At 38.0% G+C, this 17,267-nt stretch overlaps 1 protein-coding gene across 1 annotated transcript in view; it reads right to left on the bottom strand.

Moving 5' to 3' along the window:
- LOC134842523 (probable serine/threonine-protein kinase fhkE) overlaps positions 1-17,267 on the bottom strand; it is a 38,100-nt gene that overhangs the window by 1,717 nt on the left and 19,116 nt on the right. Inside the window, exons 2-7 of the mRNA XM_063858905.1 lie at positions 14,116-14,223; positions 9,749-9,995; positions 9,495-9,553; positions 6,746-6,959; positions 4,846-5,180; positions 4,020-4,157 (exon numbers count right to left, since the gene is read on the bottom strand). Coding sequence (XP_063714975.1) covers positions 4,020-4,157; positions 4,846-5,180; positions 6,746-6,959; positions 9,495-9,553; positions 9,749-9,995; positions 14,116-14,223 — 1,101 coding nt within the window. The remainder of the gene's footprint in view (positions 1-4,019; positions 4,158-4,845; positions 5,181-6,745; positions 6,960-9,494; positions 9,554-9,748; positions 9,996-14,115; positions 14,224-17,267) is intronic.

Below are 17,267 nucleotides of genomic sequence, written 5' to 3' on the forward strand. Positions count from 1 at the left end.
CTTAACCCAATTTGAGAAAACTGGATCTCAATCATTGGAGTGTCAAAGAAAAAATATATACCCTTTAATCTTTTTGAAATTCTAGAACAATTTATGATTGACTTTTTTTGGATAAATTTAACCCAATTTGAGAAAACTGGATCGAAAGGTAATTGTTTTTCGTGACCTTAACATTTTAGCAGTATGATAGTTGAATCAGTCTTCGTTCTAACAAAAGAAACGAGACTGCTCGTATCAGGGCGAAGCCCTGAATGTTCCAATTGCATTTTCAAGTCTATGGAGTACTGTTCGCTTTAGAAATTTTTAACAAAATAGTTTTTTTTTCAGATTTATTAGCGAAACCATCCCCCACACGCTATGTAAAGTACAAAGTGAAACATTTAGCATAGCTAAGTTAAGTTTTAAATAGATCAAATAGCTTGCCTCAATTCAGTTTGGAACGATTTCTAAGACGGATTAAATCTCCGCTAACGCTTTAACAGCACAAAATATATCGCTCGTTAAGCATCCGAAATCTTAAAGCCCTATGACTTAACCAAAAAAATGATAACAGGTGAAACATCTATTTATATTTGAGCTCAAGACGCTTCTATGACATTCTACCCTATTCCAATCTACCCAGTGCTAATCTACCCTATACTATTCTATCCTACATACCAACCTACCCTATACCATTCTACCCTATAATTAAAGCAATTGAAACTTACCCCCATCCTCTTGAAGAATCCGAAACGTATATTTCCGAACAAATCAAAGAACCATTAATTATGATCAAAGAAAAATTGACGCACGTGAACAAAATATCAAAGCAACGTAAAACTTGCGCGTTTAAAAGGAAATGAGTTCAAAGCATGAACGAACAGAAATTTTAATCCAATGATGCTATAGAAATGCGTTGCGGCTTTTTCTTAAACAAACAAAAGTCATATCACATCAAGTCGACATAGCGTAGCGGATAATGCATGTGTTTGAAAATCAAAAGTTCGAAAGATCAAATCACCAAGAAGTCAAATTTTGAATGAAATTCGAAAATTACTGAGGGTTTGACTAGTTGATCACAAAAGAAGGGGTAGACCCCCCAGTACCAGGCCAAGGCGGTACTGGGGGGCGGGGTGAGGGAGAAGGTAAAATTCTTTTGGTATTGGCCTCTATTACCTCCCAAAATTTCAGCTCTCTACGGCCACGGGAACCTCAAAAAGTATATTTTTTTAAGAAATTAAATTGAATTTTTGAAAAATTTACAAAGTTTGATAAAATAAACTGAGTTAGGAATGACTTAATTGCGCGAGAGAATAGAAATATGTTAAAATATAATCTTTGTTAAAATTGTTGCAAATGTTTTTCACTTTCTCATTCAATTCCCTGTACTTCTTTCGACTGGGGGTTGCTGTTTCCTCCCATTGCTTTCATTATATTGAATTTCTGATTGGCAGCATCCAGTTTGAATTGTTCCAGAAAGGTTTGAACGGATGGGTGGTTTCCTTTAAAGAGTAGCAACGCCAAGATGCCAGCCTTCTCCAGCATTTGTTGTCCTTATTAGCCCAGCAGCTGCTTCTTCGGAATGATTCCAAAGGCTTACTGGGAAGAGAGGTTCGCGAGAATTGCTTCCGATGGTTTCGCCTTTGATCTAGGTGCGCTGAAAGTATGAGACTACCTCATCAAGTTTTTGAGTGACATTGTCGTCAAGATCAAATTTGTCCGACACGTTTTCGATTTCCTCAATGACCAAGTCAAAAGCAGCATTGACCATTTCAACTGGTACGAAACTTAGAGCAGGAATTAAGCGCAATGACAAATTGAGATCATGATTAGTTTCGTACAGTCGCTTCAGGCCCACTTCGTTTATTTTCCGGTTGAACGCTTGACAAATGAAAATAGCAGCCTTTCAGCAACGCTCCGGTATTGTGACTAGCAAAAGCGTTCAGTGCTGTACGTTCAAAATCGAGGAGAATGCGGTGAGGCTCGGTGTTTTCGGCGATGGCTGATAACCCCGTCAGTAGCTTTTTGTAAGTGTGTTCTGTTTTGTTGGGCAACAGTGCATAAATGCAGGGGGGGGGGGGGTAAAAGCCAACGAGTTGAATGTGGATGGTGTAGAGTTGATAGAACTGAATCGGGCAAACTTTGAACGCTCCATCACACAGCCAAACATCTCGATGTAATATCAAACTCTGGATATTGTCCCAATCTCCAAAAATCAACACCCTTTCTGGATCTTCAATGCCGCTATCGAAGACGCAAAAATCCTCATGTTGCTTTGGCACTTCAAAATGTCTGTCGTCAATTGGAGGCAATGTGGGTCTATCACTTACCTTCTGTCGATTGAGGGCCCGATTAACAGCCGACCGGCAAGGAAGAGCTAATTGAACTGCTTTTTCTTCGGAGACAGACTGCAGGCCGTTTGCTATAATTATGCTATTGACTGGTACTTGCTGTATTTTTGTGTCCTGTTTCATATTCTGGACCAGAAGCCTTGCATCCGAACGACCAGGAAATACTTCGTGCGTGTGCTCATTTCTACAAGAAATAAGACCGTTTTCTCGGGTTATTGCTGTCGTTTTGCATTTATGGGAACCCCATTTTGAACACTTCCAGTGAATGTTTCCATCCTTTGTTTCCTGTTTTTTCGTCAACTCGTGGCCACCGATTACAAGCGTTCGCCGATTCTGTTGGGATAAACCCCAAGAAATTTGACTCATTTTGGTAAATGTTATTCCAAAGAAAATTGATATAATGACGTAGTTTTGGTTTCATTTTTGTACGTGATTTTGAAAATTGGGGATTAAAACTTCTTAATTGAAAAAAATTTCAGATTTTGAGACTCTAATTGCGATTTAGTCTTTAGAACAATTTCCTTAAGTGAAAGACTCAAATTGAGTCAAAAAATTTAGACTCAAATGAATTAACACGTGCTGTATCTTTCCGATTCTAATTAGGACTTTGAAAGATTACATTATGGGACCTCATTATGGTATATAGGGCAGATTAGTATAGGGTAGATTGGTATGTAGGGTATAATGGCATAGATTAGAATGGTATAGGGTAGTTTGGAATAGGGTAGATTGTCCTGCCACCCTCAAGACAATACCTTTCGGCTGATAAAAAAAATTTCTGTCAAAAATGGCCAGTTAAAAAGTCGAATTGAGAAAAAAAAACCACCCGAGCACAAATATTCCGTCACTTTCCTCGAAAGTCGGAACATCTAACTGATCGTATGAAAAGAAGAAATCAAAACGCAAAAAATCAATTTTTAAGACTTTTTCATAAGAAACCAAGAAGGAAAAAAATCATTACGACCTTTATAAATTTCTTCAGTACGTTCATTGACACTTAAAAAGCAACAGAAAAATTATGTAAATTATATTTTTTTGTTTATTTTTGAGACGATTAGAAAGGACCCAATTGGAGAACCATCTGCAAAACTTCGATTCATTTGTGAAATCTGAATCACATTCAATAGGGCTTTTAAATGATACCTCATATGTCCCTAAACGGCGTGGTCCTCGGAAACAACTAGCTTCGATACATTACAGCCATGTTTCAGAAACTTCTGAAACTTTCGGAACCATTTCAGTATACACTCGGAGCCATTTTAGTATACACTCGAACTACTGGGAAAATTTACAGCAAAACATGATATGTAATACTAGCGTAAAAAAAGAGACTTCTTTTATATACATCCGTTTTAAATGACTTCGTGCCAAACTGATTTTTGTGAGGTCAAAACGACTAGAATTGTCGAATTTGTTTAAAAATGCACGCTATAAGATTTTTAAAATGCGAAGGAGAAATGGACATCTTACAGTCTGTTGTAAAACATACACAATGCCCAGTAGAAATCCCAACTAGAGAATCACTCCACATTATCAAGACCAATTAATCAAAACTTGGTATTGATTAAAACTTTACAATACCCGAAAACTGATTCTCATTGATATTACAACAGTGACAACTCATGGAACCGAATAATCATAATACGAGCCAAGTTAAACACAAGAGCAGCTATGAAGCTGTTGTTGTACCTTCTCTGTGTAGCTCTCCTTGCGCTGCGAGGCCCAGATGATTTCGGGTGCCAGGTAGTACTCCGTTCCACAGATGGTCTTCGGCTGGCTCAAATCAGCTGTACGAGAGAGTCCAAAATCAGCCAGCTTCACGCAGAACTAGATTTAATAATTAAAATCAAAAAAACTTCTTGAAAAAATGCCGTTTCTGTGCAAGGAACACGGGTGTTCCTAGCACAGTAGTCACTGCATAAAATTTCAAACACCGAGGCGAAGCTGTACATCGCAAACATAAGCGAGAAAACGGATAAAAGGGGATAAACTTCTAATTTAGCGAGTTGGGGGATAAACTTCTCTAGAATCAGACCAATCTTCTCATCAGAGATTTATCTGCTAAGCAGAAAATTAGAATGAAGTGTGCAGTCTGGGAGTAATTGATACTGAGACCACTTTTTGTTTAATAATGTTCAGAATCTAAACAAGACGATAGGGGCTTTAATATGATACCACGCTTGATCCCATACAGGCCTTTCTTGAAGCAAAATAGTATGCGAAAAAACCCGCCCAGCACCTACTCCCTTGCTCCCACTACTCTAGGACAATAAGCGGTCGGAACAATAAGCATGCCTTTTAGATTTAAAACCAAGAAAAAATGACCATATTTTTCATCTCAGAAAAAATAAGTGCATGCATCATTAAATGAGCCTAACATGTTCTGCAGTTTTTCGTAAGATAAGTTTTTCTACTTAAAAGACAATATTTTTTAGTCTCAGCGCAAAACACGAGATATTATTAAGAGCCTCGTATCTCAGTTTATATGAACATAATCGGACGAAACTGAACAAACCTCTGGAGTAGTTGAAAACACGAGAATATTCTCCAGCTTCAAATCCCTGTGAACAATTTTGTTCGAATGAAGGAAGTTGAGCGCCACTAGCACTTGTTTCATGCACACTTTAGCCTCACTCTCTGTGTATGACCACATTCTAGCTCTGAGGTAAGCTAGCATGTCTTCGCAACACAATTCCATCACAAGCATCACTTCATTTGGTCTGTCAAATACGTCCAGTAGTTTCACAATATTCGGATGGTCCAACTTTGACAATTTCTGCAGAATCTTGATCTCTCGGTCGATCAAGTTCGGTCCCTGTCGTGCTGATTCATTAGGATTCACATGCGACACTACAAGGACCAGAAAATTACTTTTTTCCTAACAGATAAACAAATGAACCCGGTTGCTGTACAAGTGACTCAGAATGTTCAGACCACAGTTATCGCAAAAAAAATCAAATTGTGTTTGAAGATTATTGAAATTGGTAAAAGTTTCATTTTGCCTTTCAAATAGTCAATTATTTTCAACAATAGAAAGCTAAAAAAATAGTAAGAGGATAGCCGGTTGCTGTGCAATAGCACAGAATGTTCCAAGGATCATTTAAAAAATTTACAAAACAGTTTTTCTTTTTTCTTTTTCAAATTAGTATTGTTTTTAGTGCGTGGTATGATTAGGGGCTATAAAAAAAGCGTAGAAAGTTAGTGAACTAGGCATAAACAATTGCATTTCAAAAAAGAATGACATAATTTTTTAAATAGTCTTTAGCGCCGAAGAAGCGTTTTCATAAAGCGCCGAGGAAGCGCTATATGAAACTTCCAAAACAAGTTTTTTTTTTTAGTAAAATCAAGTTTTCGCAGCCTGAAAGCCTAGATAAGACTTAAACTTTCATATAACGAATACTATTTGATCGCTTTACTGGCTCGAAATTAGATCAATTCAAAAGTTTTAAACAAGTTTTTCTCAAAACAAGAACACTTTATGATTGACCTTTCCTTTGATGAAACTAACCCAATTTCACAAAACTGGATTAATTATAAGTATACATTTTTTATTCCGCTGGGAAAACTGAAAAATATATAATCCACTTTTGAAACTATAACTAGGTCCCGTTTTTAGAGACATTAAACCTTCTGTTCGATAGCGAAATTACGCTTCGTTGCAATAAAGAAAATGAAGTGAGTTTAAAAAAAGTCAAAACGCGAAAAATCAAATTTTCGGCGTGAACAAATTTCGAGAATTTTCTTTTAAAAAACAAATGAAAAAAAAACAACAACCAAGAACTATAAAAGAGCTGCATTCATTACTCTTAAAAACTGAAGAAAAAGCTGCGTTCATTACTCTTAAAAACTGAAAAAAATGCTAAAACACACCCGAATACAAAGCTCCTTCCCATTTTTAATGGTCGGAACGAAAAGAAAAGCTTTTAGTAAAAATTGCTTCAACGTCAAGTTGGGAGTAAGAATCGGTCTGAAAATCAGTTGTAACTTGGTCTGAAACGCGAAAAAAAAACATAATACTTTTTCTCGTCACTGAGCTCACGTTTTCGAAAAATCAGATTCACCACTGACAGGAGTTCTAAATGAAACCACATATTATCCCTAATAGCTTTCCTTTAGGTGTTTAAACTGACTTGGAGAAAACCCATCCTACGCCATAGTGCCTTCCACTCTACGAGAATAGTCGAGACAATAATGAACGGAGGACAATAATAAGTGACACCAGTATTATAAATAAAAACAAATATCAAATTTAAGTAGTTAAAATAGGAGCCAAAAACCAACAAAGCCAAACCCCACTTACATAGTCGAATCACAAAACGTTTACCTTTTTCCACTTAAACAAAGCCAACATCCATTAGAAACGTTGCACTAAGATTGAGAGCTATTTTATTCTGATTCAGAAAAAGTACACTTACAATCTAGTTTTTTGATGATCTTCATAGCTAGTGGATACCCGTCAGATGATCTGAAGCACCTGTACACAATTCCAAGAGCACCACTGCCCAGGTGAGGTCCCCGAACATACAGATTAGACACCACGTCATCTTTCAACACATTTTTCTGGTTTATGAAGCAGTATGTTTTGTTCTCCTCCTTGCCCAATGCAATTTCTGTGCAATTCTCTAGCGTCTAAAATAGTTGAAAGCAAAAATGAAAAAGCAAAAATGAAAGCAGTCAATTTGTATGCAACCTCAGCAATATAGTTCCCATCAGAAACGTATAAAAGCTCGCATATTTCCCATATTAACGTTTTGATTTTCAAAATTTGATAGAAGGTTTGGATAAGTTGAGCAATCTCCCCCCTCCCCCATTCCCACTTGAGGGGAGAAAGCTCAATGGGTACTTGAGACATGTTTACAACCACTTGAAAGTAGTTCTAACCACTTGAAACTAGACTGATGATCTTTTTGAGAATGGGTTTGCTACCTCTTTTTTCAAACAATGAATGTCTCTGCACTGCTTGCCAGACTCCCCAAAACTGGACAAAATATCAGAAAACCAAGGATGGACAACATCAATTCGAAAAAACAGTTTTTTTTGAAAACTCGAACATTGACCTCCCAATATGGATTCAAATTATTTATCTTTGGGGAATGCGAGGGGCAAACAAAAATGCCGCAACTCACAGAGCAATTCACGACGCTTTTGCCTCCCTTCGACAAATTTGCCAGCGGCATCTTCTCGCCAACCCAGTTGAGCTCGGCAAACCAGGAATTGTGCTAGAAATTGTGCTTGGATGCAGATCTCAGAGGTCGCATTCAACAGTAACTTATATGCTTTTTTGGAATTGTGGATACCAGCTATAAACCGGCAATTAGTTATATGGAAATTTTGGAACGAAGAAACGCTGCAACACTCATTCCGATTATCCAGAGCGTAGCTTGTCCTGGATCAATCATACATTCCGATAGGTGGCGAGCTTATCGAGGAATTCAGGCATGGGGTTCGCCTGAAGCAATTAGTTATATGGAAATTTTGGAACAAAGAAACGCTGCAACACTCATATCCAGAGCGTAGCTTGTCCTGGATCAATCATACATTCCGATAGGTGGCGAGCTTATCGAGGAATTCAGGCATGGGGTTCGCCTGAAGCAATTAGTTATATGGAAATTTTGGAACGAAGAAACGCTGCAACACTCATATCCAGAGCGTAGCTTGTCCTGGATCAATCATACATTCCGATAGGTGGCGAGCTTATCGAGGAATTCAGGCATGGGGTTCGCCTGAAGCAATTAGTTATATGAAAATTTTGGAACGAAGAAACGCTGCAACACTCATTCCGATTATCCAGAGCGTAGCTTGTCCTGGATCAATCATACATTCCGATAGGTGGCGAGCTTATCGAGGAATTCAGGCATGGGGTTCGCCCATAAAACAATGAATTTTGTGGAACCCGATGGGACACACACGAACAGTGGAACCCTAATGGAGCCGAAAAAAGACCCTTATCAAAAGCATGCTTGGATGCAGATGAGTTTTCCTGCATTATTATTTGCAAGAGTTTATCTGGAGAGATCGATATGGCTCGAGAGAACTTGAAAACATTATCTTGCATATGAACATTTTTTCATTTTCTTTAAAGCTAAACTGACCAATGAGTATTATTTCATTGTTTAAGGTTTGAATTTAGCTTTAGCTTGTTATAATTTACTTTATTTCGCCTGGAGGAAAAACTCAATTGGTCATTACGAGTTGAGAGATTGCTCAATTGATCCGAAGGTTTGATTGACTCGCTCGTAAATGAATGCACAGACAGGTAATTATTATTTATACTTAATTATGCTGATTTGCCCTACTCGATTCGTTCAAAAGTTTCAGACACGTTTTTTTAATTATTAGTCCCCGGTCCTGCTCAGTGCAGGACCAACTGTGGGGGAGGGAGATGTCATCTATTTCGCCACAGCCATTCCCATCTTGAGGATGCGGATAACATTGGGACCCCTCCAACCGTGACCAAAGTAGGATCCGAACGCATGACCCTCGTCTTGAGAGACGTGTGCCTAACCATCTCGGTCACGGCTGCTCGATTCAGAATTACATCTCGGTTGCTCAAACGATAGGGAAAAGACTGTAAAGAAAGCATTTCAGGAACTCAAAAAAAAACAACCGCGGAAATGTAAACGTGCGTGAGCAAAATCACAAAAATAAATTGGTTTTCAAGAAGGGAACAACTTGTTCATTTACAAATGTATCCGTAAAAAATCCCATCTTTGCAAAACATTATGAAGAATTAAATTTGGTTCCAAAAGCCAGACGACCTATATTAGTGAAAACTGTTCACTTGATTTTTCATTCTATATATATATCAACAAGACGGCCGGCTCGTATCAGGGCGAAACCCTATATGTCCCGACTGCCTTTTTTCAGGTCAAAATTGCCTTTTTTGCTTAAAAAAATGATGGAAGTTCAAAAAGTTTTTTTTGAATTTCTGAAAACCATACATCACACGCTATTTGAAGTATTAAGTGGTATTTAATAGCACGATGTAAAGCGAGTGTTAATTGACCCCCGAAACTTTACGAAAAATAATCACAGATGAAAAATCTTTTTAAATTTGAGCTCAGAACAATACCATTTGGCGGATATGAAACCTGGATAAAAAACACGCCGAACACAAATAATCCGTCACTTTCTTCGAAAGCCTGAACAAAAAATATAACTCACTGATCGGCTCCCTCTCTGCATTCTTTTGCCGTTCAGGAAAACTCCATTTCGGCTACAATCTGCAAAAACAGAAGCAATTCAACATCAATATCAACTAGCTTATCATATAACCTAATCAAATTCGGTTTAAAAACCTGAATTTTGTCAACCAAACAAATTACTTGGAGCAGCCGTTTGGATATGGTAACCATCTCTTAATATGTAAACTAATATAATAATTTGAATAATAAAAATATATAATACATAAGTTATACCTTGGATAATGAAGTCCTGGGGAATGAAAGGATTCTTTTCGACCACGCAATGCTTCTCTGATATGTACAATAAATGGCTTTGAGGAAACGGCTGAACTTTTTCTCGATGAAAAGCTGCTCTTCCTATTGTAACTTTTTGGTCCGAAAAAGAGGTGAGCTCAATTTTTTTCAGAGTGGGCATTATTGGATAAAGAGTTGCTCTGAAACTTTCCTGTTGTTCTCCTTCATCTTCGTTAGACTCATTCGTCTACAGGCAAAAAAACGAAAAAATTATATAAAGTCAAAGAAATTATCCGAAGTCAAAGAAAATATTCAAAAGCCACAATTTTGTTGTGCAGTAATAAAAGGTACTATCCGATTTCAGTCGTTACTCGATCAGTTTGGATTTAATTGACTGCCTCAAATATTTTTTTGAACCAAATCAAGCTAACAACTCCTTCTCATATTCAACTGCCTTTTTTGCACGAATAATTGCTAAATTGTAAGAATAGCAAGATATAATTCGATAAGAGTTAATTATTTCAATGAAAAAACAAAAAGTGACTAAGCCTAAGTTACATCACCTCGAAGCTCTTCTCATTTCAAAACTTTTGATGGAACTTTTTCATAGAGCTAACCCAAATTGAGATAAATGGATCAATACCTATTTTTCTTATTTCGCTGGGAAATTTTAAGATTTATCTATTTTCAAAATTGAAGTCAATCACGTGTTTCCGCTTACCACCAGCTAGATATGTCATAGACTCTGTCTTATTATGATTATTATTATATATTCACGCTATTTTCCAGCTTCCCGCACAGAGGCGAAGCGTAACATCCCACCACTTTTGATACAATCAAACTTAAAACACAGAGACGAAGCCGAGCTTCGCACCATTTGCGATACAACACAAGAAAAAATATGCGATACCACTTGCGCTACAACACAAGATACTTATCATAATGAATACAACTATTTTTGAAGCAAAAATATACCGAGAAAATCCAATGTGAAATAAGCATCGATAAATTACCAAGCAGTAACAAAGCCGAAAATACCTTTTAGGAAACCTTTTAAGCCAAAACAAATCAACAAGACTAATACTTCTGAAATGTTAAAAAGTCCCCCTCGACGACAAAACACTGGGAAAAACTATTTTCTCGTCAAATGAAACAATATGAGACAACTAAGCCGCTATAATATAGCCCGAAACATATAAAGCACAAAAAAGGGAAATAAAAAAGCCAAAAAAATCAAAAAAATTAAGACTAATCAAAAGTTATCAAGCCCTTCGCCCTCAAAACACAAACGCGCATACACAAACTTTTTTCGCTGATCGAAAGACGAATATGAGGCCGATTAGCCGATATAATACAGGCCTTAACCTACTAAGCCAAAAAAAGGAAAAACAAACAAAGCCGAAAAATGGTTGTCAAGAACTGTAATTTCTATTTAGACTAGCGTGTACCGCACCTCCGGTGCTTCGAATTTTCTCAAAAAAACTATTCTTTGAGTGTACTCTGGCAGCACCCATTTACAGGGTCCGTAATTAAAAATTTTGCAAAGTTTTTTATTCAAATTCAAGTTTTTTATACAAATTTTAAGAACCATAAAATTTTGTGAAGTTTTATTTAAGTTCTTCGAAAAATTTAAAATGAATTCAGAAACGTCACGTCTGGGAGACAGGAAGCAATTGAGAAGTCGCATTTGGACGCAAGATTTGCAACTCCTGAGAGTAGTCTTACAGTACCCAGCTACAACGTTGGGAAATTCGAATTTTGAGAAAGTTCACCTTAAGTATTCTAAAAGAGGTATTCGCAATCTTTGAAAGTACACAACTACAGGGCTGGGAATTTCACTTAATCGAATTATTTTGTAATTTGAGTTTTCTGAAAACTTCCAAAAAAATCACAAAAATCGCCGTATCTCTGAAACAAAAATCTCGGGAGGCCGAATTTGCAACCCCTGAGACTACTCTGACAGCCCCGCAACTACAGGTTAGTAATTTCAAGCTTTAAAAGATTATTAATTCAATTTTCATGAAAAAAATTTTTGAAAAAATTACAAAAAACTTCATATCTCGAAAAATACAAGGATTTGAGCAGTCATATTTGGCGGTGAAATTCGCAACTCCTGAGAAAAACCCCGACAGAGCCTCACTACAGAGATGGTAACTTCAAATTTTGTGAAAGCCAAAAAAACCGTCATATCCCGAAAAATACAAGGCGTTGAGCAGCCATAATCAGAGGCAAGATTCGCAACCCCTGAGAGTACCCTCACAATATCCAACAACAGGATTGAGATCTTCAACGTTCGGGAATTGTTTAAAATCAAAGTTCGCATCTCGAAAACTATAAGGATTTGAGAAGTGAGAATTGGAGGCAAGATTCGCAACTCCTGAGAGTACCCTGACAGCACAACTACAGGGTGAGAATTTCAAAAATTGAGAATATTTTTCTAGAAATTTTTGAAAAATCCCGAAAATTGCCTAACTCGTAAACTAAAAAAATTTGGTTATTCATATATGGAGTCCGGAATCGCAAAACCTGGGAAAACACTGACAATATCTCACTATTGCGTTGCTAGTTTCAAATTTGATGAAAAAAACACTAAATTCAAACTGGAAAATCGAAAAAACCTTATCCATTGCAATATACAATAAATCTTAAACGTGAAAAAATTCTTTTTTTAAACATGCAAAAACATTACGTTGAAAAAGCTTAAACATGGCGAGATAGTGAAGCCCGCATTTAAATATAAAATAGATAGATTATAGATGAAAGTTAAAAAATTAGGCGACGTGTAGACAGACATAATCAAATTAATTCAAAAAGCAGGTATATAGATAGATAGATAGATTTTCAGCATTTTGTGCGATCCAGAGGTGAGCATTAAAAAAATGATTCTGTTGAAATAACTCAAAATTAGGTCACTGAGCCGATAAATAAAAGGCCGAACTCATTTATTTAACACGATAAACTTGAATTAATAGTCAAGTCAAGTCAAGTTTTTATGACCATTAGGCAGTGCCTCTTGTGGTCATTTCAAATGTTTTTTTCCTATCTCCGTTCGAATTCGTACATGTCAATTCCAATCGCTTTCCAATGTTTGTCCAGTTTCCACTTGAATTCGTCGATGGTCTTGCTTTGCACTGTTTCCTGTGGCAGATTGTTCCAGTAGAGGGTGCTCTTATCGTTTTTTCGCATTTCTAGATTTGCTTTACATGCGTTACCTCTAGAATCCCTATCATTCCGCTCGAATAGTCCCGCAGTGGCATTCCTATCATACAAACCATAGCAGATTTTATACATTTCTATCATTGTCCCTCTTTTCCTTCTGTATTCCAGCGATGATAGATTCAGTTCTTTAAGGCGTTCGTAATAGGATAGATTTTTCATACCACTAACTAGACGCGTCGCTCTTCTTTGTACGTTTTCCAAGATCTTTTGATGCTTGATCAGTCTTGGGTGCCAGATTAAGTTCGCAAATTCAAGGTGTGGCAGAATAAAGTTTTTGAGCGACGAAAAAACTTTAAAAAAAAAGAAATATATACGATGTCAAAGTTGAAAAAAATTACAAACAAACAACAGTAATCAAAACACTAAAAGCAACAACAATGTTTGAAAAAAAACTTAAATTTAAATGAGCAATTTAGTAGGATGGTTAGAACCGGAAATTAAGCCCGATGGTAAAAACCGGAAACTAAAAGCGGCTAAGCAGACCTAAAATAAACCAGGAGAGCGGTCTGTATTTAGACAACTGCGTATTCAGACACTGTATTAACCAATCAGAATCGAGACAAGGAAGAAATGAATTTCATATCTTCCTCGTCTCGGTTCTGATTGGTTAATACAGTGTCTGAATACACGGTTGTCATAATACTGCTACGTAACCAATAAACCGAAATCGACGAAGTACCGAAGAAATATCATTTGAAAAGTTTGAACCGCGAATTTACTGGAAAAATGCTATAAGGGATGCATAGAGGGAGTAACAAAATAGGCAGATACTGCATGCATGTGTACTGCATGCATGCTGAAATCTGTGGACAATGTAGTTAACGGAAAGCAATCTAGTACCCGATTGCAATATCCTTGCTTATTGTAAGGGTAACTACGAAAAGGCACCACATCATTGAAAAATAAATACTTTTGCTTAATTTTATTTGAAAAGAGACTGCTGCAGTTCCAACTTATAGTGCCATTTGAACAGCAATCGGTTTTTCATTTTTTGTATTTTCGCAGCGCAAACTCAATCCGTTCGTTTTGTGCTATTAAAAAACTTTCAATAACACATTTAGCCTTAGACTAGCCTTTATATAGCGAGTTCAAAGACTCTTTGGAATAAGACACAGGAGTCAATTTAAAAAAATCTTTAATAAAATAACTTGATAAGTAGACGGCAATTCTTGGCTAAGAACTTTCTTTTGCGATGAATCATCGTCCTCTACATTGCAATTTTCGTCCAGTTTGCGCTTGTGTTGAATATTTTCCATCTGAAAACAGAATCGGATTATTCAATTTTAAAAGATACCGCATGCCATTCCTTTAAACTAGAGCTACTATTAGATCTATCAACATGAATGGCCTAACAATAGAACGCAAAATTAACATCGGAACAAAATTAATCAAGCGGTAACTACGCCGAAAATACTTGAGCAAACACTCTTTACGCCGATTTTTTTTCGTTCAATATTTAGTTAAAACTTTATGCCCCTTTCCCTCATAACACACACAGGCACACAAAAACTTTGTTCGCGCATCCAACGACGCAAAAAATCTACTTTTATATCGGCTTAATAGCCTCTTTTCGCGTCATTTGATGCGCGAAAAAAGTTTTTGGGTGCATGTGTGTGCTATGAGGGATAGGGGGCCTGAAAACCTTAAAACTGCTTTGAAACCTATTCAGCCGTCAGACAAAAAAATGAGATTTCAACAAATCGCGTTAAAAATGCAACCAACTTAAAAACTGCTGTTTCCTTGAAACGGCCCAAAAATGAGTCATTAAGCCGATAAAAACTGGTCAAAATAATTTGGGTCAAATAAAATTTTTGAAGCAAACAAAATTTTAGCGACAATCTTTTTCAGAGCATGAGTGGGTGAGGGCGACGAAAAGGTAAAACCGTCTCTTAAAGGTAAACACATGTAGCTGTCATTACAAAATAGCTCTAATTACGATTTGAGAATGCTTCATAATTGAAAAGTCAAACAAACGTTTTCGCACAATTTTGTGCATCTTCAGGTTTTAAGGTTTGACTCTTCGTCTGATTAAAAATTGAAACATAAAATAATGCCTATACCAATGTTTCTCGATTGGAAACTGATATGCCACTTTTGCAAAATTAAAAACCAACTGTTACCTGCCAACTCAAAAATTCAAAACGAAAACTACCATATCGACACAAATATGAGAAATAAAACGTTATACTTCTTAGAAAACGTTACACTCCTTGGAGTAATAGGTGAAACCAGCTATAACTTTTTGAAAGAACTCTCCCGCCGCATTGATGCAAAAACTCAAGAAAAACGCATTAAGATTAGAGAAAACAAAGTTAACTCGGGGTACTCTAACATAAAAAGAAGCGAAGATCAAATTTAAATATTACTTTCACTTTGTTTTTAAAGGAAGATCGATCAGTGGCAACCTATGGTAAACTATCATGGACAAATTTTAAGTTCGTTTAGGGAAAAATATGTGCCATGTTTTTGATCTTAAATATACATGTTGAAATTATACCTTGTTATTAATGTCAGCTTATTTTCACTCAATTTTCAATAATATTCAAAACGAAAACTACCATATCGACACAAATATGAGAAATAAAACGTTATACTTCTTAGAAAACGTTACACTCCTTGGAGTAATAGGTGAAACCAGCTATAACTTTTTGAAAGAACTCTCCCGCAGAGCCAAAGTTTGCCTCTTTCTTCTCGACAGTGTTTCTGGTTTTAGCTTTCAACCGTGTGCAGAACGGTCACAGCCCTGTTGGATCTACACACATGCTGCTGCTGGCTCGCGAGAAACCTGATCCACAATCACGACAAGAACTGCGGTCACGCAAGTTTAAACTCAACTCAAAGTTGTCGTTTTATAACATTTCTATGCTCCTTCTTTTAAGCGCTGGTGATATTGAAAGTAATCCTGGTCCGTCTGTCGACCCTACTCAGTTGTCCAGATTTGTTAACGCCGCGGAGATCTTAGTCGGGTCGTCTGTTGCCATCTAGGACCTAACCTCCGGTATCTATGATGCTTCTATCCTCAAAGTTGACAACAATCGCTTCTTTGCTCACTTTCGTGGTTGGAATAAAAGCTCTGACTCCTGGGTCAACCTTGATCAAATTTTCCGGCTCCCTGATGGTTATGTTCCGATAGGCCGGAATTCTCGCGGTCCTATTTGCCTTCTCGCGTCTCCTGTCTCCAGTCCTATCTCTGTCGCTTTAACGAGTTCTCCTTCTCGGGACGCTCCTGTTAGCTCTGGCCTCTCTCAAGCGATGTCAAGTATGACGATCTCGGCTGAGCTCGCCGAAAGTGCTGTGCCGGATCTTTCTGACGTCATGTCTTCCAGAGTTGACACTGTCCGGTTCGTTCCGATTTCTCTTCGTAACGAGTGGTCTGAGGTTGTTGGTCACGCCCTTGACAACTGCGCCACCGCTCCGGACAATCTGAAAAACTGGACTCGGTTGCTCATGCTCCCCAAATGTATCTTGAAAGCCCCTCGCCGCGGAGGCAAGTCTCACGCCGCTAATAACTGCAGAGACATTCGCCAAAGATTCAAGTCCTGGAAGGAGGGCAATATTTCGGACCTCTGGTCTAACGCTACCAAAAGACCTAAAGAGCGAACGATGAAAACCAGCAAACCTTCTCCTGACTTTAATGTCCGCAGAGCCAAAGAGCTAGCAGGCCTCGGTCAGTTCGGAAGAGCAGCTAAAGCCCTGTGTTCTGATGGCCTCGTGTCCAAAAGTGACGAGTCGCTTAAGGACCTTCGCAGTCTTCATCCTTCCGCTGACCCTCCTGTCTTTTCTGGCCGGGATGAATCCCCTCTTGCCTACCAATTCGAATCTGAGTTCGTTCATAAGTCTCTCAAAAGTTTCCCGAGCGGCACTGCTGCCGGTCCTTCGCGCTGGTTTCCTGAGCACTTTGTTTACGCCGTTGAGTGCCCCACTCCTCAGACTGCTGCCAGAACGTTAGAGTCTCTCAACAGAGTTGTTAACATCCTCGCTACCGGGCAAGCCCCTTCTAGTCTCTCTCCGTGGCTGTGCAGTGCGAATCTCTTTGCCACCGCTAAACCCAAGGGTGGTGTCCGGCCTATTGCGGTCGGCGAAGTGCTCCGAAGGCTCACTGCTAAATGCCTTGCTAAAGCCGCCAACGCTGAAGCTCGTGATTTCCTGTGTCCTCACCAGCTTGGAGTCGCTACCAGCGGTGGCTCGGAAGCCATCGTCCACGCTACTAAAATGACAGTCAAAAAGTGCTCGGAACATGGTCACCAAGGCGTCTTAACAGTGGATTTTGAGAATGCTTTCAACACGCTAGACCGCACCG

The sequence above is a fragment of the Symsagittifera roscoffensis genome, chromosome 3, assembly GCF_963678635.1.
Source record: "Symsagittifera roscoffensis chromosome 3, txSymRosc1.1, whole genome shotgun sequence".
Classification (NCBI taxonomy): Eukaryota; Metazoa; Xenacoelomorpha; order Acoela; family Convolutidae; genus Symsagittifera; species Symsagittifera roscoffensis.